This window comes from Cornus florida, unplaced genomic scaffold, assembly GCF_030987335.1.
Source record: "Cornus florida cultivar Cherokee Brave unplaced genomic scaffold, ASM3098733v1 CherokeeBrave_3.0.0_Hap2_Chr01, whole genome shotgun sequence".
Lineage (NCBI taxonomy): Eukaryota > Viridiplantae > Streptophyta > Magnoliopsida > Cornales > Cornaceae > Cornus > Cornus florida.
Window position 1 is genome coordinate 69439934 of NW_026775571.1, and position 27507 is coordinate 69467440.

The following is a 27507-nucleotide window of genomic DNA, read 5'->3' on the forward strand; positions in this document are numbered from 1 at the left end:
ATTCCATTTCTGTACGTCAAAAATAGCATAAAGAATTTAAGACCTAACCATTGAATTGAAAATATTATCTTAAGGTCTTTAAAGACTGCAAAAAAAGTCAATTAACTTAGTGAAAGTCACTTTGGCTTTTAGAAATTTCAAATTTACATTCACAAACAACTTAAACGTTTATATGATTTGATTTCGACAGCTATATGGCCAAAATGGAAAATAAGTTTTTGACAAAAGGGTCATATTTCTATTTTCATTATCTGACCATTTACTAAAATTGAGCAATTTTTTTAAAAAAAATTCTCATAGACGTCTACACGATTCTTACAGACATTGTAGAATCTTGTTATTTATTGGAAGTGAGAATCCCTTAACCAACGCTTCTAGTTGTGAACACCCCTTTTAATCAATATTCGATCATTCCTAGGGCCCAATTCAAGAACATAGGAATGAAGCCTGGTCACATTTTCCAAAAAAAAATTGATAACTTTTGGAAGCTATAAATAGAAAGAGTACTTTTTAAAAGGGTAAATTACATGCATAGACACCACTTAAGGTTAAGTTATACTTTAACATTTTGATTTTAACTTTCACTCATATTTCAAAGAATGATTCTCTATTTTACTTACACCTCAAATGTCAGTTTCTAGTAATGTCAAAGTACTTTTAAGTGTAAAATGACTATATTACCCTTTTGACTTTGTATTGACTTAGTTTCATATATAAAATTTCATCCCGTCAATATCGCTTCCACGGCATTGATCAAACAATTCTTTTGCAACTTCAATCTTGACGATTTTTCTATAAAATTCCGATTGTCCACACTTTATGCTACTCGATCAGTCAACCTCCAAGACTTCACCTTGATTACTCAAGCTCCATGCCATGCAATTAATCCTATTGACTCCACCTACAACTTAAGCCTGTTGTAACACATATTAAGACTTCTTGTGTTTTCTAGATTTCCTTCACCTTTGGCTGTGATACCAATTTGTTGGGCAGCGAAAGCGTGCGAAACAAATCGGACGGAAATAAATACACAAATTCACGATGAGAAGTGCAACCTTCATGAACATACAGATTTGATATGCGCCTCTAAACCTCGATATTCCCCATTTCAATATTTTGGTTCCAACAGTTTCCCCCCTCTTCTTTTTCCTCCAACCAAATATAAAAAAAAATCATTCATTCCTCCTTAATCCTACCCTCCAACCAAACACAGCATAAATCATCAAATCAACAAGAAACGCTCATAAATCACTCAAATTCTTAACTTATCAAATTACCTAGAACTTTTGAATAGTTGAGATTTTTCATTTCTACTTCCAGTGCACATGAAGATTTATAATTTACCTTGAATCTTAATTTTTTTTATAGAAAATAACCTCGTTTCTAGAATCTATTCCATAATCCAACACTAATTAATTACAGTATACTATTATAATTATTAACAAGGATTAAAAGAGATTTGAGAGCTGGCTAGAGTTGACGGCTTGGTCAACGCTCAGAGTTCTAAGAAGGCACAACGCACCTTCGTTAAACTTAAATTGGTGTTATCTAAATCTCGATCGTGTGTGTGTGTATATATATATATATATATATATATAGCTTAAAATTTGTTTTAATCAAAGCTGGATTGCTAACCATTTAAGTCTTTGAAAATGCCTTAATAATCCACCAGTATAAAATTCTGAAGTGACTTGCACTTTCTATTTTCTAGGTAATACGTCAGAGTTCTTGACCCTAACTTGGGATTTGAGTCATAAGATCATTTGATGACTAAATAGTGGTAATAGAAACACAAGAAAAACATTTATTGTGTGTGTGTGTGCGCGCGCGTGTTTTGTAGTGATGATATAATATTATTAATTTATTAAAAATTGACATGTAAAATATACTAAAATATAATAAAATATTTCATTAATTGGTTAGTGATCCAACGATATCTATCTCTTATCTTTTAAAAAGAAGTTAAGAATTCAAGTCTCAATAAAAATGGTGTGTGTAAATACCAAACTAAAAAAAATAAAAATAAATAAATACAAACAAACAAACTTCTATTTATGTGATTTTTAATAAAATTAGTTAATGACAGGTATAACGAAATATTAAAAGTTTATGAAAGTCTTTTTAATAAAAACACTTGTTTTGTTTAAAATAATTTAATAAAAATAATAAATTATACATCAACCCTAACAAAAACTTTTTCTAAACTACTCGAGTGTGCTCGTGAATCCTGTGAATCCTATTTTTCATTTGGTTCTATTGAAAGCTACAATCTCAATGAAATGAATGATGTTTTACTATAAGATTTCTTATTAACTTTACCCACATTGACTATTCTTTTTCTTATTTTTTTCCTCTTACCCTTAATATAAACTTAAATCATCTTTATCGATTTTCTTTTATTTAATCTTTAATTATTACTACTTCAACCATTTAATGATGAATGTATTCATTTATAATTTTATCTTGTATCTTTCTAGAAGAAATCACTATTATCTTTAAAACATGTATATCACATACCTTTCTGTTAATCCCAAAGTTTCAACCCAAGGACATTTCGGTAAGTTTAAAGATAATAATCAATTATTGTGAGAATTTAGCAATCCACTTGAGTGCGATTAATTTCATATTTTTATTAAAATTTAAAGACAAAGCTCAAATGAATCATGACGATGGAACCTAAGTTACATAAAGCGGAAGCGAGAGTGAGAGCGGGAGCAAAAGCAAAAGTGGGAGTGGAAGCGGAAGCAGCAGAATTAAGTCATAAACAGTAAGAATTTGAGTAAAAGCGCTAGCAAAATGTGAGAGCGAAAGCACACTCGAAACGTGAAAATAACACCTATTTAAAATGATTGTGTGACTTAGGATAAAACTCAAAATCATTAAAGATCAAGGTCAAGACCATGGGTGTCATAGGCTTATGGTGATTGCTAAGAGTTTTGTAAAGTAACATTTGATACATTGAATTTGCAAACTTTAGTTTAGGGCTAGTTTGGTGCGGTGGAATGAAAAAAAAGAAAATGAAATGGGATGATTTTTTTTCCATTCTCGTGTTTAGTACCAATTTTAAAATTAGAATCATCATTCCCAACTATTCTTGAAGAATGGTCATTTCATCAAAAACATTTCACCTTCAAACAAAAGGAATGACCATTCCATTCCATTTTATTCTCATTCCATTCCCACCTCCATTCTCATTCTATTCTAATTCATTCCACCACACCAAACTAGTCCTAAAGGAATCTAGGACCTAACCATTGAATTGAAAATATTATCTTGAGGTCTTTAACGTATAATTGACTGCAAAATAGTCAATTAACTTAGTGAAAGTCACTTTGGCTTTTAGAAATTTCAAATTTATATTCACAAGCAACTTAAACGTTTATATGATTTGATTTAGACAGTTTTATGGGCAAAATGGAAAATAAGTTTTTGACAAAAGAGTCGTGTAATATCTATTTTCATTATCTGACTATTTACTAAATTAGAACCTATTTAAATTAGAATGTAAGTAAAAATTAAAACTACAATGTTCATCTAAGTAAAATATAATCTAATCTCAAAAGGTGTCTGCATAATTTACCTTTTTAAAAACGTACCGAGCATTCAAACCTTCTTGGTGTAAAGTTAAGCTTTCATCACTTGCATCATCTATTATTCTAGAGTGAGCTCTGATTTGTTTATCCATCCATTGATGGATGTTTATTGTTGTATTGAAAAAATTTTCTAAGGGATAAAAAATGATTTTATTGAAGATGGAGACTGCAAAATTTCTTGAAGATAATCAAAGAAATTTGAAAAAGAAAAAATAAGAAAGAATTACAGAGATTTTTATAAAAAGAGAATTTTAGGGTCCATTTTATTAAATATTACAAAATTATATACCAAATTCCCAATTCAATGGGACACCTGTCCCTTCACACCGGTCGACTCAAGGCGGTAACAATTATTTTGATTAAAGTAACGGATAGTTCCATAAGAATCATTGTCCTAATGTGATTGACATATATGGGTTGGGTGGTGCATATGAAAGAACCTTGAAGGGATAAAAAAGGGTTTTATTGAAGATGGAGATTGCAAATTTTCTTGAAGATAATCGAAGAAATTTGAAAAAGAAAAAGAGTAAAAGAAAAAATAAGAAAGAATTATTGAGATTTTTAGAAAAAGAGAATTTTTGGGGGCATTGTATAAAATATTACAAAATTATATACAAAATTCCCAATTCAATGCGGCACCTGTCCCTTCACACATGAACTAGTTGATACTAAGAGAATCAATCGACTCAAGGCGGTAACAATATTTTGATCAGAGTAACAGCTGGTTCCATAATAACCACTGTCCTAATGTGATTTTTCAAGAGAATTGACCCTTTTTACATGAATGAGTCTCGATATCGGATACCTAATTTACCGAATTATCATCATGATTAGACCTCACAATTGCATCTAAGTTATTGCAAAATAAAAAATAAAAAAGACGACTTACACGGATCACTAAAGGCTCAACTTATACGTTCAAAGCCATTATAGAAGAGTCCTAGAAGGTAATTTGATGTATGGTAAGTTGTTGGATCAGGAGTACAATTTTAACATTAGGCCTGCCAATTTCATTGATAAACTGTAAATTTGACACATATTTAACCAAGACATCACTAGAAAAACAGAAACTAGTCTACCAAATGCTCAATCTACAATCAATTTTCTGCCACGATAGAACTTTGAGACACAAAATCCAAGAGATGGGCCATGCATATGTAACAAAGGAGATACAATTCCACTGATCATGAAAATCTCAAGAACATGACATCCATGTTTACACAAAAAGACAAGTGAAGTACAGAAGGAAAAAAAACCAATATATTCTTAATTAACCACAATTCAATTTGCAACAAACTCCACTTCAATTTGTAATGATAAAACAATTACAACCAAAGCCCTCATTGTGGTATCTCTTCTGCCTTTCAAAATGAAAAGGTGCGGGTTTAAAGTCCAATAGGACAAATGGGCGTGTGAGTTTCTTGCCGATGAAAAAATAATACTAATAATACAACAATTACAAGTTATAAAGTTAATAGGTAACAAATTTTCAAAATCGAAATGGTTAATGGGCAACTTGTGGCAGGTCATTCTTTGCCCTTCTTTCTCCTCCCCCTCCCCCTCCCCCTCCCCCTCTTCTGGTTTTGAAAGGGGAGATCACCTAAAATCACATTGAAAAGCAGTGATTTCTTTCTTTTTTTTCATCCCCTCTTTTAATTTGTGTCCCCCCTTTTGGTCTTGAGGGGAATCAGTTAATTGCACATTGATGAGACTGAAATGTCCCATTCGAGAGTAATGCAAAAACACGCTTTTCAAGCCTTTTTGCCCCAGGTCCAGGCCTCAATATATCAGCATCTCCCCAAACAGTGCACGTCTCATTACCTGGTTCACCTAAACACCAACCCCCAGGCACTGGTTTTCCAGGACCACGGCCCAAAACTTCTTGGTCAATGCGGTTAAGCACTGGGTCATCTGGGAGAAATGGCGAGGCAAAAGCCACTCCGCTCTTGATCAGGTCATCAAAGTCATTGGAGTTGAGATGGAGGGGCTTCTGTTTGGTGTCAAAGGAAGAAAACTGCAGACCGTGGTTTACAATTGTTCTATTGAACTGTCGAGAATTACATAAAATGGTAGGGAAGTAAACAGAATGAGACGAAGGCGTGTTTGCTAGGTATAAGAGTAGAGTCCTCGGAAGGTTGTCTGTACCCAAGATGCAGAAATCAACAAACTTGCGACTCAAAATAGCAGTTGATGAACCTGCACACGAAGGATACATTATTGTCAGTTCTCTGAACTTGTTGATTTTATCCTAAGATTATAGTCTTCCGATATTAAATGTTGCAAAACGTACTGAATAAATACTATCAGGATGACATTAACACTGAGCAACAGACTATGATAGGTTTGCATGTGTGTAATGTCCGGGATAAAAAGTAAAATAATCATAAAGCAAGGCGCAGAAAGCTGCAGAAATTCAGACTAGCTACTAGCGGATATACTATTCTACATATTCATCATAGAACGAATTGAAGAATAAGCATTTCATACTTGGGCTTGGGTCCGTCATGATCTGCCCTTAAACTATACATGAATGTAAATCTAAAAGGCACCTAAATTTATTCATATGGACCTCAAATGTAAACTTTCAACTTTGGATTCCATTACATTTGGCTCCACATGCAAGACAAAGTCAAGTATTTTGGCCCATACATTTCCAAAAGCAATTAGAATTAAGTTGAAACTTTTAGTTAGAACCCGCATAGAAGAAAAAATAATGTACACAATGATGGATAAGAATCCCTTTTAAGTTCACAAAACAAAATCAATAACAGTACCAAACACACAGAAAAAATAATAATAATAATAATAATAATAAATAAATAAATAAATAAATAAAAGAAGAAGAAGAAGAACAACAACAACTACTACTACTACTATCAGAAGATGCAACAAAACCTGCCCCACAAACTTTGAAGGAGGGTAGAAACAATCACTAATATAGGAAATAGAATTGCTCCATGTCAGCAAGAAAATCTGTTCTCATTGGCCAACCAGGGATTCAACACACATCAACTCTAAAGAATCATATAAGTCAGAAATATCCCTCTTAAGGTGGTTGTAACCACAATCCAACAGATTGCAATCTCAAAATCCCACGGTTTGCAACTCGATATTCATATCACCCTCAATCATGCATGATTCAAAATCATAAAAACAGCTCCATTAGGTCTTCAAAGAGCGCATGTCTTCATGTGTACTCCACCTTCATCTCAAAAATTGACCCCACTCCTACTGCCCCTAGTTGCCAAGAGAACAAGGCGCAAAAAAGAACTGTACTCAACTATATCTTTACGCTATAAAAGAGAAAATTTTGTCCCTTTAAAGTAATGCTTGTTTCACCAAATACACCACCACAAGCGTAAGGTGCCACCTCCTGCTCAATCCCCCTACCCCCTGGGGCCCCTTCATGCCCCAACTACTTAAAGGTTAAAGCAGAGGAAGGCATAATCTAGTGTACCCCAAAAAGGAATAAGAAAGTGCCCACAAGTCCATAGCTACCAAGCAGTGGATCAATAAGTAGTTCACTAATTCTGCATTTAAGTTTTTCACATACAGCACCAATTCAGGAGGACTTAACAGCTCCTCACAATATTATTGATTGTCAAAGTCTTTTCTGGCCAGGTGCACCAAATAGCGTAGCAAAGGTAAATTAGGGACCCCCAGCAATCAACACCCTACATAACAACAGCACCTTTAATTCACCGCTCTTTGTGGCCACCCATCAGGTTGAATCCTCAAGTCCCTCTCCCCACTTAAACAAGAAGAAAGAGGTAAATAAAATAAATAAAAAGAAAGCCTCCAACAACTCTACTGCCAGTCCTGCACACCCTACTAGGCAGGAGATTCCAAACCACCCTCCCTCTGTGATCTTGAGATGGTATGCTACTCCCTTCGTCCCATATTAGATGTCCACCTTTGGTATTATAAGTTTTTAAAGGGACATGCAATTAACGCATTGTCCTTTTATGTTTAAATTTGTACATTATCAAATTGTAAGAATTTAGAAAACTTAAAGGGTAATCATGGAAAGATAGATATATTTTTCTTTGACTTTTCAAATGACAACTAATTTGGGACATCCATAAAAAGGAAAATGGACTACTAATATGGGATAGAGGTAGTATATGCTACATTGACACACTTATCCATTACAAGTAGATTGATCAATGCTCCGACCATCTCTCACCTTCTACCCAGTTGTACATCTTTCTAACTTGATTGGGAACAAATTGTTTCAAATCTACTAAATGATACATAAACTCATCAGCAAGACCATTGATACCCATGAAATTCCGTATGGAGCTTCTTTAGCCTTCTCTCAATTAAAGTTGGGATAGGAAATGGGACATAAATATCTTCTCAAGCTAGAAGGGTTTAGTGAAAGTGAGTCAACCCTTTTGAGTCTACTGTCTCTTTCAACCAGCCCATCTCATCTCAGGATTCCACCAATTCACTGCCAGAATCAATCCGCTCTTTCCTAAACTCTCATTTAACCTCATGCTTCAATATATAAAACAAGCACCTTAAAATGTCTCATTCTCACCAATCCACATTTGAAAATAGAAAGCAATGATTCTGACGTCCTGCATTGCTTGGGGGGAAAAGTTGTTGGCATTTATAACTGGGGATGCCTCCTATATGCGTAGACAAATTTTAAAACCAGTAACGCCAAAAGGGTCAGACAATTTCTGCAGTCAGTGTGAGGTGGATCCTGACAATGAGATCATCTGCAAATAAGAGGACTGCATAAGAACTCTCCCAATTGTGTCAAACGCACTATCTACCTAGAGATTCCATCTTATTATTTTTTTCAAGCCAATAAGAACCATATGCAATTCTTCCTTCTTTTCAATAAACATTCCTATCCTCAGTTACCTGGACTCTCCTATTTATCTCAATGTTCTTTGTCAACACGACATGACATGGACATGAGTATGAAATATGTGTTTGATACAAGTACCCAAATCGGACACCTAGATCCTTTAATTATGATGACAGAAGAAGAAAAGTTGCTCAATTTTGATAGTGAATAAGTGTTCCCTACTTATGAGATAGGTGGAATCTTTCTTCTTTTATAATTATTTCCCATTTTGTTTCATTTGATTTAAATTAATATTGAGTATTTTAAAAATTAATATTATGATACATTACACTTTTAAGTAGAGAAGTATGCAAAACGTGTACACATACCCGTATCTAAGTTTTGGACACATTCCAAGCTGAGTCCCCGTATCCTAAAATTTGCAATTAGGGATGTAAGACACAGATACATAACATAGTTCCTATCAATTGCCTGAGTAAAGAGTAACCTTTTTGTTTATTTTCCTAGCATAAACTCAATATATTTTTGTACTACTTAATGTCATAAAGTTTGTTTAAGCACTCTTATATTTCCACACCATACCAATTATTATTCTGATTGAAGAATTGACGTAATATTCTGAATTTCAATACAAATGGTTTACTTGATAGCATGAGGTTCTTAGTTAATTTGTAAATTTGAAATCTATTAAAATTGAATAAAGAGTTTAATTAAACCTAGTGAGAAAGATAAGTATACAAATTTTAGAAACGTCAATATATGTCACAGTATTTAATAAAATTTATTAGTTAACCCAAACATCATATTTTTTTATATTTGGGACTGAAAGGAAAATTATTGTGTTTGGCTGAAATTTATAAGTTCAAGTGGATTTGGATAACAAGTAGAATGAAGAAAACAGTGGAATTAAAAAGGAAGAGATAAAAGCAATCAATTGTGGTGGAAATGATAAACTATTGCAAATAAAGGACTCATAGGCGACGAAGGAATAGATTAGTGGTGGTAAAAAGTAGAAAATATAAAAGTTTAGGGAATTAAAAGAAAGCAATGATGTGTAGAAAATTTAAAAGTTTAGGGGATTAAAAGAAAGCAATGATGTGGTTAGTGATTGTAGAAAATATGTAAAGCTGAGGTGTTAAAAACAAAGAGGTCTGGCATTATCAATAAAATGAAATTTGCCACTTATGATAAAAAAAGAACACAAGTTCCGTGATTGTAAGTATGGAAGATTATGAAGATTTATTAAAATATTCATTATGAATGTACAAGCGGAGACCTCCATAACTATTAGACATGCGTGTATGTAATATAATGACATGTGTGTGTGTGTGTGGGTGTGTGTGTGTGATATTATAATATATGCATGATGCTTGTTAGAGAAGAGTTAGCCAAACCGACTTAATGAGAGAGTGAGTGACAATAAAATAAAATCAAAAAGAGAGAACAGAAGACAAGGAAGCAAATTGTGAACCAAAATGGAATAAAAAAGAATAGTAACCTAAAGGAGTAAATATTTGGGGGGAGGGGGGTTCAGGAGAAAAAAAAAAAAAAAAAAAAAGAGAGGGAAGAAAAATCTTGCTGGGATTTTCATAGGACTTCTGAGGTAAGGAATTCACTATTCTAGAGTATCAAGGTACAAAAGAGAACAGGGCATACCCTCTAGAAAAACAAAGGAAATAAGGATGAAAACATCAATTTCCAATGCAAAAGAATTTTATAAATGGTCTTTTGTTCTCTAAATTATATATACTTATCCTGTTAAATTTTCATGCATAATTTTTTTTTTTTTCATTATTGTCTGTTAATTTGAGTTGTTGAATATATGGTTTTAGATCATCATCAATATAATTATTGACTAATTAAATATTGAGATGTAAGACATGCCTATGATAAATTAAAAAAAAATTATATATGTGTTATTGAATATATTTTAGATTTTTTTTCAGTAATTTATTTTGATCATGATTTGTGAAAAATAATTATTGTGTTTGAAAAATTGTAGTACATACTTATTGATTGAAATGAAGTGGAAATTATTTAAGATTTCTTGAAATTTTGAAATAAAGACAAGTATGAACCTTAGGCGACAAGAAGTGAAATTGAGAGGCATCGGTATCACGAATTGTACAGGTTGTGGTTTTGAAAGAATCTTTCTACGTTAATTGGGGTACAACCCAAGTGAGAACTCCTAAAAAGTTTATATGTTATGAGAGTATGGCCTTTTAAGGAAGTCACCCTAGAAGGTTGGGATGTACAGTCCCTAAAAGATATATATATATATATATACTGTGTTACCTGAACTCGCCACTGGAGGCTGAAGTGTCTATGTCGACACGACACGTTATATCTGAGTCGGATCCTTCATCCTTGCATCGGACACAGCCGATGATGAAATTACAAAAAAAAAAAAATTTTGATAAGTAAAAATATATTAGAAAAACATTCAAAAGGGGAACACGTCCCTAATACACAAAAACGAAAGAGCAAAAGCCAAACCTATGGACCAATAGAGTCCAATAGAACAAAAAAGTCATCAATCGAGGAGCAAGCGCTGCCTTTGACATAACAAAAAAGAGAGCGTAGGATAAAAGACTTAAGGTTTGCAAAAGACAATTCCTTCCCTTCAAAGTTTCTGTTATTTCTCTCTCTCCAAATACACCACCAAACACAATGTGGGGCGACCCTCCAAAAATCACAAGCATGACCAGAAACAGGGCATCTTCTCCAAGCATTAATTAATTGGAAAGAGTGCTTAGGCATTACCCACTGAACGCCAAAAATACTGAATACGAGATTCCAGCAATCAGATGCAACACGAGAATGCATAAGAAGATGGTCTATGGACTCACCATCATTTTTACAAAGACAACACCAATTAACAATGGTATTACCTCTCTTACGCAAATTATCCAATGTTAAAATTTTTCCCCAAGTAGCAGTCCAAACAAAGAAGGCAACTCTAAGAGGAGCTTTAGAGCGCCAAATACACTTCCAAGTGAAATCATATCCAATAAAATTAGACAAACACAAGAACATGGATCGAACTTTGAATCTACCTTGAAAAGAGGGAGTCCACAAAATATCATCACAAGCTCTACCAACATCCTTCTGTCTATACAACAGGTCCAAAAAGACGCAAACTTCAGCTATCTCCCAATCCTGAAAGGAATGCCTAAAACGCACATCCCACGTAACTCCACTGTTATCAAGATGATAACAGTCAATTACATAAGCATGCTTATTCTCGGCAATGCTAAAGAGACGAGGAAAAAAAAGAGACAACAACTGATCACCATACCATAAGTCTTCCCAAAATCTAACATACATACCATTACGAACCTTAAACCGAATATGGGTGGAAAACACATCCCAACCTTTCCGAATGAACTTCTAAACGCCAATGCCCCCTGTAATAGAAATAGGACGAGAGGACCAACCTCCACTCTCTTCCCCAAAACGACACGAGATAACTCTTCTCCATTGTCGATGGCGTTCTTTACCGAATCTCCATAACCACTTCCCCAACAAAGCTCTATTGAAAGGGACTAACTTTCGGATACCTAAATCGCCAAACTTCAACAGTTTGCAAACCTGCTCCCAATTAACAATATGATACTTAAACTCCTCTCCTTTTCCACCCCAAAGAAAGTCTCTCTGAATTTTTTCAATTCGTTCAGCAACAGAATACGGGATCTGAAACAGAGATAAGAAATATGTGGGAAGGGACGAGAAAGTGCTCTTAATAAGAGTGACCTTCCCCCCTTTTGAAAGATACTGTTTTCCACCCCGCCAATCTTTTTTCATACCTGTTAATCACCGGATCCCAAGTCCCCACTATCCTGGAGGAGATTCCTAAAGGTAAGCCGGGAGTGGAAAGGCACCCACTCCACATCCAAGAACAGCAGCTAAAGTGGAAATATTAGAGACCTCCCCCACTGGGGCAAACACACTCTTTCCAACATTAATTTTAAGACCAGACACTGCTTGGAAGCATGTAAGAATGCACCTCAAATACCTGAGTTGGGAAACATCAGCATCACAGAAAACCAGGGTATCATCTGCAAACAACAAATGGGATATCTCAATCTGGTTAGCAACATCTCTGCCAACAGTGAACCCCCTTATGTAACCCAGATTCTCTGCCTTTTTCATTAATTTACTCAATCCCTCCATGACAATAAGAAAAAGAAAAGACGACAAAGGATCTCCTTGTCTTAAACCACGCGAACTCGGAAAAAACCAGCAGGAGAGCCATTCACAAGCACAGAGAACATAACTGATGAGATGCAAGATTCAATCCATTTTATCCATCGATCTCCGAACCCCATTCTCCGAAGCAAATAAAGAAGAAATTTCCAATTCACGTGATCATAAGCTTTCTCGATATCCAGTTTGCATAAAACACCAGGAACTTCACTCTTCAACCTGGAATCGACACATTCTCCTGCAATAAGAATAGAATCTAAAATCTGTCTACCACCAACAAAAGCATTTTGTGACTCTAAGATGATTCCATCCAAAACATTCCGCATTCTAAGAACAAGGACCTTGGCAATAAGCTTATACATACACCCCACTAAACTGATTGGCCGAAAGTCCTTAATGTCAGAGGCATTGCTCTTCTTAGGAATAAGAGCAATAAAAGATGCGTTTAATGATTTCTCGAATGTGCCATGAGAATAAAATTCCTGAAAAGTGCCCATTACCTCATTACGCACCACCTTCCAACTCTCTTTAAGAAACCGCATAGAATCCATCTGGCCCTAGAGCTTTATCACCATTACAACTGGATAACGCCTCAAGAACTTCCTCTTCAGAGAAAGGAACCTCAAGCATATCACTATCCAACGTAGAAATAGCATTGAAGTGCAAACCATCAAGTTTTGGTCTCCATTCCAAAGTCTCAGTATAGAGCTGCTGATAAAAAGAAACAATACCCCCACGCACCTCATCTTCTTTCCACAGCTCTGAACCATTCACACGAATACGCCCAATATTATTGTATCTTCTACGAGCGTTAGCAAGTCTGTGAAAGAATTTAGTATTACGGTCACCTTCTTTAAGCCACAAAGCCCGAGATTTCTGACGCCACGATATCTCCTCCATAGTAGCAATCTCAGCAAAAGTCGCCTGACAAGACACTCTTCTAGAGCGAATAGAATCCGTATCTTGCCCTGTCTCATCAAGAAGATTAAGATCAGCGATATCAGCCAGGACTCTATTTTTCTTCCATTCAAGATTCCCAAACACTTCTTTATTCCATTTCTTAAGCTCAGATTTGAGAGTCTGAAACTTCTTAGCAAGCACATAGCTATTAGAGCCAGTAAGCGTTGTTTCTTCCCACCAGGACTGGACCTTCCTTTGGAAGTCCTCAGCTCTCAACCACATATTTTCGAAACGAAATGGAGTCCGTCTAGATCTCATGCCTCCACAATCAAGAACTAAGGGCACCATAGTTGTTAAAGGCTCAAGGCGCACAAAAGCGCAAATGCCTCCTGGAGCCTGAGGCGCAAGGCGAGGCGCGCGCCCGACTCAAGCAAGGCGCACGTTAAAAAAAAAAAAAAAACCCACCTAATAAAGAATTAAAGATGTAATAGTATATATAAAAATGCAAAAGTCAACTAAATGAATTACTTAAGTTCAATATTCAACATAAAGATGTCAAAGCCAACTAAATCAAGTAATTAAGTTCAACAGTGAATAATAAAAAAAGTGTATTTGATAATGTATTTTAAATTCATGCTTCAGTGCATTTTATAATGTATTTTAAATATCACGAAAATCATTATCACTTTAAATTTTGTAAGATTTTAAATCACAGTAACTTCACTAATGCAAATTTCACCATTTGCACCATCGTATAAAATTTAGCTCTTTAAAATTTTCAGTATTCATCCCCTATTGAATAATAGAAAATCTATTGATCATGTTATGAAACCCAAAAAAAAAAAGACTTTTAAGATGCTGCAAGTTTCAAGGGAAAAGCTCACTGATAAACTCAACAAATAAAATAAAAAATAAATAAAACAAAAGTTCACTAAAAAAAAAAAAAAAAAATAGCAACTGTTATTTTAAGATTAAAATAAAATAGCACAAGATCAAGATAAAAAATAGCAACAATGCAACAACTATGCTCCAGAGTCTCCAGACTCGAGAAAAAATAAATACATAAAAAATAAAAAGAAGAAAAAAAAAAAAAAAAAAAAAAAATCTGCCAAACTCGACTCGGCCGAGAGAAGAAAAGAAGAAGAAGAATAGAGGAAAAAAAAAAAAAACTGATCCAGCTTCCGAGATCCGAGAAGAGAAGGAGCCTAGGAGGAGAGAAGAAGAAGAGGAGGAGGAGGAGAGAAGAAGAAGAGAAGTTGGAGAACTTACCGGCAGAGTCGCCGACGCAGATCCGACAAATCCAACGCAGATTCGGCTTCCTAGACCAAGTTGTCCAAGTCGTCCTCGTCGCTGACTGCCTCTGTCTTCTTTGTTTACTTTTTTGTTCTCTTTTTTGTTTTTTCTTATGTTGTAACTTGTAACTATCATGTTTTAACTAATAAAATAATAATATAATAAAAACAATAACAATATAACAAATAAACAAAGAATAAACAAACAAAATAATACAAAACCAATCAGGCGCGCCTTTAGAGAGCCTTTCGCCTGGCGCCTTTGAAGTAAAGGCGCACGCCTTCATTAACCCAAGCGCCTTAAGTCAATAGAGGCGATGTGATGGCGCCTGGAGGCGCCTTGCGCCTCCGGCGCCTTTGACAACTATGAAGGGCACATGATCAGATGTGACTCGAACCAAAGCTAACTGAGTGACATCCGGAAACTTCTCCTCCCAATCTCCAGAAATCAAGAATCTATCAAGCCTCGATAAAGTAATTGGGTCTCTGCCACTAGACCAAGTGAAAGTTGCCCCTTCCAAAGGCAAGTCAATAAGAAGGTGACCATCAATAAAGGCAGAGAACTGGATCATCTCTGAAGACCATCTCCCCCCTGTGGATCTTTCAAATGGAGACCGAACAGAATTGAAATCCCTTCCTAATCACCAAGGCAACGGCCACAATTCCTTAATGTAACTGAGTTTTTGCCAAAAAACAGGTCTAACACAATCAATAACGGGTCCATAAACTCCAGAAAATACCCAACTGAAGTTATCATCTTCCATCTGAAACACGCAAGACAGAAAATAGCCCTTTCCAAATATTCGTTCTAGACATCCATCTACGATCCCACATAATAAGAATACCGCCTGATATACCATAGGCGTTCAAAGCTTCCCAATCCATGAACCTACTTCCCCAAAGGCTTCTAACCACGGCATCACAAATAGAAGCCAACTTGGGTTCTTGCAAACAAATAACATGGGCATTCCACTTCTTCAAAGCAACTTTAACCACCTTTCTTTTGTCCAGATCATTTAATCCACGGACGTTCCATGTAATAATGCGTATCTTCATTGAGAACCAAAGATAATTAGTGCCCCTCCTCCCTGCTTCCCACTACTAGTCCTTCTCCTTTCTTTATTCACCCCATCCTTCCCTTCGTAATTGATATTGGAAATAAGGTTCTTAACCTACTGATCACCTTTCCGATGTGCATGTTTCTTATTTTTAACTTTTTTTGTGCTTTTAAAGGTCTCTACATTATTGTTTCCTGCCACAATATCATGAAGAATAATTTGTGTTCGATCATCATCTCCTTCCGAGGAGACACCCAAAGCTTCGCTGACCTCGCCAATATTATCCAACACCCAGTCCATACCCATATCGTTAACTATCTCTAAGCAATCAGGGTGCACAGTTGCTAAGGGTTCCATAATGTCCACATCAGATTGATCAACATCCCAGGCAAGAGGACAAATCTGTTGAGACTGATCATCAAATCCTCCCCTTTGCTTTCAGCACTGTTCTGATACAAGTTTAATTGCAAATTCAATTCTGTTCCAGTGTCATCCATAAAAAATTTCATTAAATCATGGGTAGAATTGGTCCCAATCACGGAGGGTAGACCAGTTAAGCCTTTTAGAGCAACATAGAGCTCAAGTTCATTAAGTAAAGTCACGGCTAAATCATCTTTCAGCTTAAAATGAAGGTCTCAACCAACACAAACTATCACCCCGTTGGAACAATCAATACTTCCGGACTTGGACATTGAAGACGGTGATTCTGCATCCCATGGTACAATAGCTTTAGAAAAACCTCTCTTTTGATCCAAACGATCCTCCACTCCACCTTCACCATTTCCCAGCACCTTACTCGAAGAAGGGGTAGAAGATGAGCTCTTAGGATGAGAGATAGGGGTCAAACCTGGAGAAGGAGAAGGAGAGCATGCTACCCATTTCTGTTTTTCAGTACGAGTCCATCGAGTACCTTGTCGACTAGCTGAAACAACCGGTTGTCTCCACTTTTCTTTCTCAGTCCGACACTGAAATGAAGAAGAGGAGAGAGTTTGATTTTGGGCTTGAGGTTTAACCTGGCCTTTCCTTGGATCTGGGTCATTAAGAACTGAAACAGAAACTGAGTTTGGTCCTCTAATAACCCGTCTTTTAGTATCGGCTGGCTTAGGCCCAAAATCGGGCTTGAACCTTAACGCTTTACTTTGCCCATAACCCCTCCGGCCCGAATCAACTTTAGGCCAATCTGTGTGGCCCAGCCCATCTTCCTCGCCAACCCTTGTAGATAAGGATAGTGTGGAATCTGGAAATGAACCTCTATGAGCGCCACGTGTAGAATAATTATTATCAGCTGTGACGCGCGTAACCGGCGCGTGTCGTTGACTTGATCTTCCTCGTACCCATCCTTCCACCGGTATATGAGTAGGCCTATCGCCACCTTCAATACTCTCTGTTGAGGGAACCAACGCCAGCGCAATTTGTTCCCAAATCGCCACTTTGTAGCAGAAAGTATCATCATTAATAAACACAAATTGCGGACAAGTCGATCCTATTCTCACTGTAATATGAACACTCTCGGCATCCCTGGTTTCATCGGCAACAGCTCCCACAAATCCGCCGCATAACTCCCCCTACTTCAACAAATAGGGCATGACACCATAGATGAAGGGGGAGCCCAAACATCCGGATCTGTTTGAGTCCTTTTTCTCTAAGGGCGCCACAACATCCAACCCTAAAAGACCACACATCGATCCGTAGAGTAGCAGATCCCCAGTGACGCCGTCCTTCCTTTAACACGTATTGGGCTTCAGCCTGAGAAGGAAACCTGAAAAGGAGCATCGAATCAGATAATGGAGTAACCCCCACACCACAGGACGTATTCCATGCTTTCGCCGCCCATTCCTCCACACAATCACAGCCCCCAACTTCCTTATCAAAACGACCAACCAAGCAAGATGAGAGTATTGATTGCCTCACTCCGACGGACTTCCCGTCGATATACAAAGACGGTCCTCGATGCGGAACAGCCGACTTCACATCCCCAGTTAGAAACTGCAAGGATGAAATTACAAAAAATAAATAAAAAATTGTGTGGGTTGATGCTTGTGAAGGATTAGAAAATTTTCCCATGTTTTATCTGTTAAACAGGCTTCCATTGACGAGATTAGAAAGCTCAGTGCTTCAACAATTGTAGTATATTTCGTCTTTTGAAAGGTTGAAGACGACTGTATGCATATGTGCTGTGTTTGCAAATTTTTTGTGCCGGCCGTGATTTCACTGCTTGACTATTGAACAAAATGACTTTTAATACTCTTTTCTTGATAAGTAACTTTTAAATGACTTTTAATATTCTTCAATGGCCACAATGATGCCACCTGTTTATTGGATATGAAGACATGAAGATTTGGGCCTTTTAACAGAGTTATAATTAACCAAAATCACTATCTACAGCTGTAAACCTGCATGGTGGTCTACTGCACAATCCTTACTTTTTTTATTTAGTCCTACTATATCATCTATAAGAATCTTGAGACATTGTTTTTGCACTCCGCTTTGACTTTTCAAATAAGGTAAACAAATACAACAATAAAATAACATTAGTTACTATATAAATTTATATTACTCTTTCCTTTTCTATTATAATTATTTTATTTTTATTAAAAAGACTTGAGGTCTTATCATCTAATACATAAATAGGGTACACTTTTTCTTTTTCTACCAAGTGTTCGTGTCCACATTTTGGACACTTTTTAGCCGTGTCCCCGTATCCCATAACTTGAAGGATGGATGGATCCGACTTCTAGACACACACCCGTGTCCGAGTCCGGGTAACATAGTGTGTATATATAATATATATATATATATATATATATATATATATATATATGTGTGTTAGTATGGACTCTTAGGAGAGATCCCCTAAAAGGTTTATATGTTAATGGGGGATAAAACGCTGGCTGAAAGGTTGATAGCCTCCAAAGGTTTTGAATACATATTACAGCACTAAGATGATTATTGTACGTTAATGGGGAGCATGGTTCCTGGGTGACAGCCCCTAAAAGATTTAAATACTAATGGAAAATGAAGAACCCTGAGTAAGAGCTCTAAAGGTTCGAATAATAAGCAATGTATTGTATTGCTTTGAGATACAATTTTCAATGTATTGTATACAATATATATTTTAAATATGACATGCTATGTTAAAATTTATTAAGCATATTAAGCTGTGATAGATTTTAGAATCGTATTACTTCTATCCTGAGTTGTGTTAGCCTATGTTACTTAGACTCGGATACGGATGTCGGACATGGGTGTATGTCTAAAAGTCGGATCCATCCATCCTTCAAGTTATGGGATACGGGGACACGGCTAAAAAAGTGTCCAAATTTTGGACACAAACACCTGGACATTTGGTAGAAAAAGAAAAAGTGTACCCTTTTTGTGTAATAGACGACGAGATCAGTCTTTTTAATAAAAATAAAATAAATATAATAGAAAAGGAAAGAGTAATATAAATTTATATAGTAACTAATATTATTTTATTGTTGTATTTGTTTACCTTATTTGAAAAGTCAAAGCGGAGAACAAAAACAAATGTCTCAAGATTCTTATTGATGATATATAGTAGTACTAAATAAAAAAAATAAGGACTGTGCAGTACAGCAGTAAACCATTATGCAGGTTTACAGTTGTAGGTAGTGATTTTGGTTAATTATAACTCTGTTAAAAGGCCCAAATCTCCATCTCTTCATATCCAATAAACAGGTGGCATCATCGTGGCCATTGAAGAGTATTAAAAGTCATTTTGGTCAATAGTCAAGCAAGTGAAATCATGCTTAGCCCACACAAAAAAAATTTGCAAACGCAGCGCGTGTGCATACGACGCCTTCAACCTTTCAAAAGATGCACCAGACTGCCATTGTTGAAGCCCTGAGCTTTCTAATCTCGTTAATGGAAGCATGTTTAACAGATAAAACATGGGAAAATTTTCTAATCCTTCACAAGCATCAACCCACACAATTTTATTTTATTTTTTTTTGTATTTTTCATCATCAGCCGTGTCCGATGCAAGGATGAAGGATCCGACTCAGATCCAGTGTCCGTGTTGTGTCGACACGGAGGCTTCAGCCTCCAGTGGTGAGTCCAGGTAACACAAGTGTTAGCTTATGATATCTATATATTACATTTACAGATTTCATCCAATGATGACATTAAAGAAGAATGGAAAATACTTAATACATGAAGTTTCTTGCACGTACGCCTACTTGATTTATATGTTTAGGTATGAGGTTTTTGTACACTATAACTAATGTAATATGCATTTTGGTTTGAACTAGTTTTGGATATGGATATGTAAATATGAGGGGTTGTAAACTTTAGATGTAAAGGTTTGTAGTTTCAAAAATTTATGCCATGTAGAACGTGAAGCTTTATGAACTAGACAGTTTAGATGCTTATAATGAATGACATGTCCTTTAATTCCAGTAATTTTTATATGGTATTTAGATATGTGGGTTGAATATTGCAGTGAATTTCATGAAATTTGAAGTATGTTTACTGTATCATCCTAGATTTCAAAGTTTAGGTAGGAGTTGGTACACTGTCCCCATTTCATTTTACAGGACCTTTTGAGGGAAATGAATTTTAATAGCGATAGTTCAAACTTACATTAAATAAATAAATAGCTTATAAAAACATCAAGCGTTATAAAAAATTTTGTTGCACATAAAAATATTGAGAATCCTATTTTCTATATACATAAAAAATCCCTATCAATAAACACTTTAAAATTCAAAAAGGCAGCAAAAGAATGACAAATTAAATCTAAAAACTGATTTAATTGGAAACAAAAATGATCAAGGGAGGATTCTATTCTTCTATCAATGTTGAGTGAACACACACTGTTGAGATTTGATTGTATATAGATAGCTTTTGATATTCCCCTTTAATACAAATTCTGAAATATACAATTGCATAAATTGACTAGAGATGTATTTTTCCCCAAAATGATTCATGAGTATGTAGATGATTGCTTTCAAATGAAGTCAGAAAAACCCGACTACAAACTCGTTGGAATGGGATGCTTTTAAGGAGTAGACTTGCTTAAACTCGACATTAAGCCCTTAAATAAAGTAATAAATCAAAAGATAAAACTGTAAACTACAAAGAATACTTTACTTTCCCCATCATTCAAACCTTTATGGCCCAAAATCACCTTTACTTTTTAAATCAATGTTGTCCATTTCATGACACTGATATTGTTAGTTCATGTTCAAAAGTCCTTAAACTATGTATGTGCATATGCACACATTTATACACGTGTGCTCAATCTCGTGTGCACAGAAGACCAGTAATCAATTTTGGTGAGCTAGATCAGAGCTCATGTAAATAGTTAGGCAAGGTTACCCGTAAAATACCCCTATTTTTAAATTCAGTGATAAGGGCAAATCAATCATTATAACAGAAGTACAGAACCCTTCCCATTTCCTCTCAAACTCAAGCAAAAACTCTGGCTACTTTCTCACTGATGAGTAAAAGATGAAATTCCAGGTAAAGAAATTCCCACACAAGAGTTTTACTGTTTTACCATATGACCAGATGTTATTGTTTATGCTAGTACTGAAAAGACCTAGGCAGGAGTTTTACTGTTTTGCATATGACCAGTTGTTATTGATCATGCCAGGAATGAAAGTAAGCCAGGCGGAAGGATTGAGATAATGTGAATGGATGATTGGTTCTTTTACAAACTAGTTGGTTAAAATAGACAAGACCAATTTATTCTTGCATTACTGCTCATGACAGCAGTTGCAGCCATTACAGTTGGTTAGTTGCATAAGAGATAATCGCTTAAGTTTTTCATACACTTGGTGTGTGGAAAAGAGAGGGACCCGGTATCTAGATTGCCATCAGGAGGTTGACAAATCATGGCTGAGCAGTTTACTAGGAGAAGGCCCATGATTTGGAGAGGCATAAGAGATGGCACTTTGAGGAAGATGGACAGAGAAACAGAATAGAGAACCAGATATTTTGATGTCAATTTGTCCACTTCATCTAACAGTTTAGATTCTTTAGAACTACTTGCATCGAGCATGTCTGGCATCAAGTGATAAATCAAATCCCTTTGTCTAAAATTTTTGGACATTTTTAGGTGAAACCTATGCTTTTAAGTGATAGTAATTCTGTGTTATGAATATATATATTTTCAATTTTCAGTACTTGATTGCGTTGCTCTCACCCAGTAAAATCTAAATAATGCAGTTCACAGTGCATACATTATGCTATCCGGAAACATAACATTTGATCAATAATAGGGTTTCATGTTCAAAATGCTTCTAAAACTGTTTCAAAGTTTGCAAAGAATTATCTCTATAATGCATTTCTAATTATAATTGCACATCAGCCTCATAACTGCCTCACAACTATAATTTGCAATGAATGCATTCGCAACTCAAACTAACACATAGACACTCAGCATTCATCCCAATGAGAAACACAAGAAATTGCTACTAAAAGACTAACCTGTGAATAACCGGTAAGCATCTGGAAGTTCCCTCTTTTGAGTGACATAAAACATCTCGCTTTTCTCCGAAAGATAAAGCCCCGGATCAACAATTATCGGCTTCAACCTCCGAGATCTACATCACCAAACAAATCACTAAAATTCATAAACAGCATCCATCAAAATTTTGCAACTTTAAATGTGACTTTGTGTGTGTTTCCATGAATTATATACTGGACAAGTCAAAGTCCATACTCTCTCCATCCAATGTAACTGGTGTGATTCACAAAATTAAGATCTTTAGGCAGATAGGACAGAATGTGAAGAAGATCTGAAAACCCAAAGAAACCCATATCAGCAGATCAGTTCAAAATCTAGAATTTGACACTGTTGAAACCCAAATCACACCATTCAAGAACAATGTCGATAAATAATTTCATATACACACTATATTTATATATAGAGTACCATCTTGTGTGACCAATGGGTAATCAGCAGCAGAGAGATTGATGAACCAATCCCAATTTGCAGAAACCCGAAGAAGAATCGAAGCACCATGTAATGTGGATGAAATCGAAGACGACCCTTTCGGGTAAGCAAAATCGGCCTTGCCTATGACATTGACGTTCTGGGCAGCTTTGAAAACGGGTACTGACTGGACAAAGAGAGCGAGAAAGTCGCGGTCGGCTTGGGGAGCAGAGAGGTCTAAGTGGAGGAGATACTGGTTTCTTGGGTGGTATACGGCGAGTAGGAGGCGGAGGATCCGACCCGCGTCATTGGTGGATCCGGATATGAGGTAGGCGATGGAGGGAGGACTGGGCGGAGATGGGTCGGAGGAGATTTGGTGGTTGAGGAGGCGGTGGTAGTGGTGGTGGTGGTTCTGGGCTTGGCCGTTGGGGAAGAGAAACGGGTCTGGTTGTGGCGGTGGGGGTGGTTGGGAGGCGGAGAGGTAGAGGATGAAGAGAAGAGAGAAGATGGAGGTGGCTATGAGGCAGCAGAGAGTGGTGGTTCTGTTGTCGGTGGTGGCGGCGGTGGTGGCGAACGGTGGTGGTTGGGTTGATCTTTGCATTTTGTAATGTGTTTGTTTGATGGTCTATTTGTCGTTTGGCTTTCTTTTCTTGTGCGTGTTTTCAGACACTGTATTTTCTACGTTTTCTTTATGCTTTTCTCACTCTGAGTTCGTCTCTCTCTAGATTCCTCTCTCTTTGGTTTTCTCACTCTTTTGAAGTGCTTCTCTTTTTCTTTGGTTTTCTCACTAATTAACGTCACATATGAGGTGGCCAGGTGAAAAATGAATCTCTCTGATTCTATCAAGATCTTTGCTGTCTCAATACAATCATCAGACACAATACTGAAACTACGAGTTGATTTAAGATTGATTTTGTAACACACTGATCACTAATGTCATTTAGAAAGCTGGACAAAAATTTTGAATGGTGTGGGTAATACCTACAGTCTAAAAAGGAAAAGCATGTAATGAAAAAAAAAAAAAAAAAAAAGAATATATATATGGGTGGGATGTTAACGCCACATGATAGTTTAAGTGTTTTTTTGATCAGATAGCGTAGTACACTCCCGTTATAGATGATATCAAAATCAAATTCATTCTCAATTCAGTATCATGGCAAGCGCCCGACTCGAAGGGCGTCTGGGTTTGCACATCTAATAGACAGGGTGGCCCAAATTGCAACGAAGGTGTTGCGAGTTCTGGTAGAGAAGAATGTGATAAGGGATAGCTTGTCCAACATCGAATTCAGATAAAAAAATGAATGAGTATTTATGGGTTGGATGTTAACTATACCGGATAGTTTAAGGTTTTTTTAATAGTACCCATCCACTATAGATAGTATCAAAATCAAAACTTGTTCTCAATTCAACGTCATGCTAAACACCCGGCTCAAAGGGAGTCTGGGTTTGCACCCTGAGTAAACAGGATAGCCCAAGCTAGAAAGTGTTGCGAGTTCTGGTGAGAAATAATATAACATGGAAGAGCTTATCTCACGTCAGATTCAAGTAAAAAAATAAATGAACATATATAGGTTGGATGTTAATTCTACCTAACAATGAATCATTCACCTTTTGTCCAAGGTGGAGACAAAAGGGGATGTGTTCGAGTATGTACATACCGTCCAAATTCTTTTTTCATACCAAAACTATCATTTTCATTATAAACTTTAATTATTTCTTCTTCTTTTTTAATGTCCTTCACAAAAATGAAAAGAATTGGGTTCGAGAAGTAAGAATATATACTTTTCCGAAAGTATAAAAAAGCAAGCAAGAAAATATATTTTTTTCCAAATCGACTTTGATAGAAAAGAAATGGTTAACGTAATCCATCATTCTCCTTTGTGACTGATTGCCATTGATCTCCACACCAAACAGACTAGCAGTATGTCCTCACCTACCTTCCCATGTTTTTATATTGGATTTTTATACAAGGGTTGCACCTCTAAATTGATAAACTAAATTTTTCTAATTTAATTGCTCAGACTACTCCTTGAAAGGTATTGGCATTGATTTAGTAAAGCAGATAAAAAATAAAAAATCCAGAGAAGGCTTTAAAAAAGTATATCAATGCATGACTTTTATAATTTTTTCCAAAAAAATTATAAAATTATCTTTATTTTATTTATTTTCTTTCTCTTCCCTCTCCTTTCAAATCTATCAGTATATTTTATCCATCTCTTACACCCCACCCTCCCTAACCATGATCATTTCCACCTCTTACACCAACCACTATATTTATATGTAAAAATCTAATTTAAATAAGAACAAATACATATATATACACTCAAATACATTCGGGAATTAAACACATATAAATCATGCATTGTTCTTCCTTGAAAATTCTTTTAGTTTTTTTTCAATTAGTTTTCATTACTTTAATTTATTTTGAGGTTGATTAATATTCCAAAAACAAAACATGTTATGTAAAGGAATTGATAAATACTGAGTATCGGTTTATGAGCGGTGCTACACAACCCGACCACCACTATTCACCCGACACCAACCGACTGTCATACGTGGTGTCCAACGTGGCAATTTTCCTCCCTTTTTTTTTTTTTGAACCAGATGCCCCTTCTCTCTCCCTCCTCTCTTTCTCTCTCTAACAATCCAGGACAAACCTATCTTTCCGGCGAACATTCTGCGACCACCGGTGAACCCATTTTCTCCATCAAAACTATCTTTATCCCTCTCCAATAAACTCTCCCTCTAGAAACCAGTACATGAAACGAAGACCCATTTTCATTGTCAGAAAAAAAAAAAAAAAAAAAAAAAAAAAAAAAAAAAAACAGAGACCCATTCAGTTTCTCAAACCCTTGATGAAATTAGGGGCGATCGATCTCCATCTACAAATCCAAAGAGCTCAATCCATCACCCTCCATGGCCTCCACTTCAATCTCACCTCAACAACCCAACCAAAAACAAACCCATTGAGGCAAACATATATATATGTATAGAGATTTGTAATTACCTAAAAAAATATAGAGATTTGTTGTGCATCTATATTATCATGTAGATAGAGAGTGAGTAGAGAGAGGGGTTTGGTAATATTGCTGATGCGTCTTTTGGGTTCTTATTTGGTTTTCAAGGTCACATTCAAGATATAGAGAAACCATTGATGGTGGTGGAGGTTTTTTTTTTTTTTTTTGATAAATCGTATGCAACTAATAGAATAAATAGAATCAGAAAAAACAAAAAAACACAAAATGAAAACACCGACAGATGGAAGATCACTGGAAAACATAGGCAGATGAAGGAGCGCGTGGGCGCGTGAAGGGCGAGTCAGATTACTCGCAGGAGCGTGGGCTTTTTCTGGGTGAAGATGCAGAGAGCAGCGGCAAAGCATGGCCTTTAGATCCAGAGTTTTTCAGGCGCCGGCCGGCCAGGGAGCTTCAACCCAGTCATAACCAAATCGCTAGAGAACAATCGTCGCCGTCCCGTGGGTTCAGCCTTGCTTGCCAATGGTGACCACCCAAACAAGCAGAACACCAACTAAATACAGTCACTCATTGAAATCGCCGTTGACATCGGTTAATCCGTTGAACTGAGCTATCCGTCTGGACTCATCTTGACCGAGGTCGGCGGCGGTGGAAAGGTCTGGAGGGAGGAAGGAGAAGGGAGAGAGAGGAAAGTTACGTGAAGAAAAGGCCAAAAAGTCACTGCCTAGATGTACCAATCTACATTTGACAAGTGTGTGTTAGTTTTTTTTTTCCCGGGTGAACAGTAATCGAGTCTTTTGGCATTTCTCTTGGTTTAATTAGTTTTAAGTGGTTGCCAACTATGGCTCCAAACTTCACACAAGTCCAATTGATTACGTGGTCCAATCACAAATACATGTCCATCATCCATAGACCCTATACCAAATGAAGGGATTGTAGTTATCCCAATAAATAGGAATTATTGTTCAAAATATGATTTAACTGTACAATATATTATAGTATTATATAATGTATATATATATATAATTTATTATAATATATAATTTAATATAATAAAATAAAACCTATAAAATAAAAGAACCTAATCAAAAGTCGAGGTTATAATTTGATTCTATTCCTTAAGGCAGATTTGCCTCGCTATGGTGCTAACGGACTCAGTGGCGTCTATCTCCTAAGATACAATGACTTGTCTTCCTTCGGTAGTAGCACTGCAAACCAAAGGAATAGGCGAACCGGCTCGGTGTAATACTCTTTGACTCGAACTCGGACTCGGAGTGACTGACTAAGGCTCGAACCCAAATACTAAGGTTCGAACCCACAGACTAAAGAGATTAAGAGGAAGAAGAAAATTCAGAAGAAGAGAAGAATTCTCTGAATTTTAGTGTAATTTGCAAATGATTCAAATGGGGGTATTTATAGGTAGACAGGTGCCTTTTCGGGTGGGTGCAACCATGGGTTATGATGGTTCGGAAAAAGGTGTAACCCTTTGAAAAAACTAAAAAGTGATTTTTTAATTTAAAAGGTGTAATCCTTTAGAAAAACTAAAAACTGATTTTTTAATTTAAAAGGTGTAACCTTTTAGAAAAACTAAAAAGTGTTTTTTAATTCAAAAAACCAACCACCCAAAAAACCCACCCATTTATGAAACCCATTTAAATAAGCCCAACCCAAAAATAGGCCCAATCCAAAATTCTATTTAATAAAAAGAATAATTCGGACTTTATGATTAGGCCTAAGTCCAAGCCCAAATCCAAGCCCAA

General features: G+C 36.1%; 1 protein-coding gene across 1 annotated transcript; it reads right to left on the minus strand.

Annotated features, from left to right (window-relative positions):
* Window positions 1-4835: 4835 nt before the first annotated feature.
* LOC132299579 (beta-glucuronosyltransferase GlcAT14A-like) lies at window positions 4836-23917 on the minus strand. The gene is made up of 4 exons (XM_059796299.1): window positions 22773-23917; window positions 22560-22635; window positions 22325-22440; window positions 4836-5789 (listed from the first exon to the last, which is right to left on the minus strand). The coding sequence occupies exons 1-4, from the start codon at window positions 23371-23373 to the stop codon at window positions 5281-5283; spliced, it is 1302 nt and encodes a 433-aa protein (XP_059652282.1). The 5' UTR covers window positions 23374-23917; the 3' UTR covers window positions 4836-5280.
* Window positions 23918-27507: the final 3590 nt, after the last annotated feature.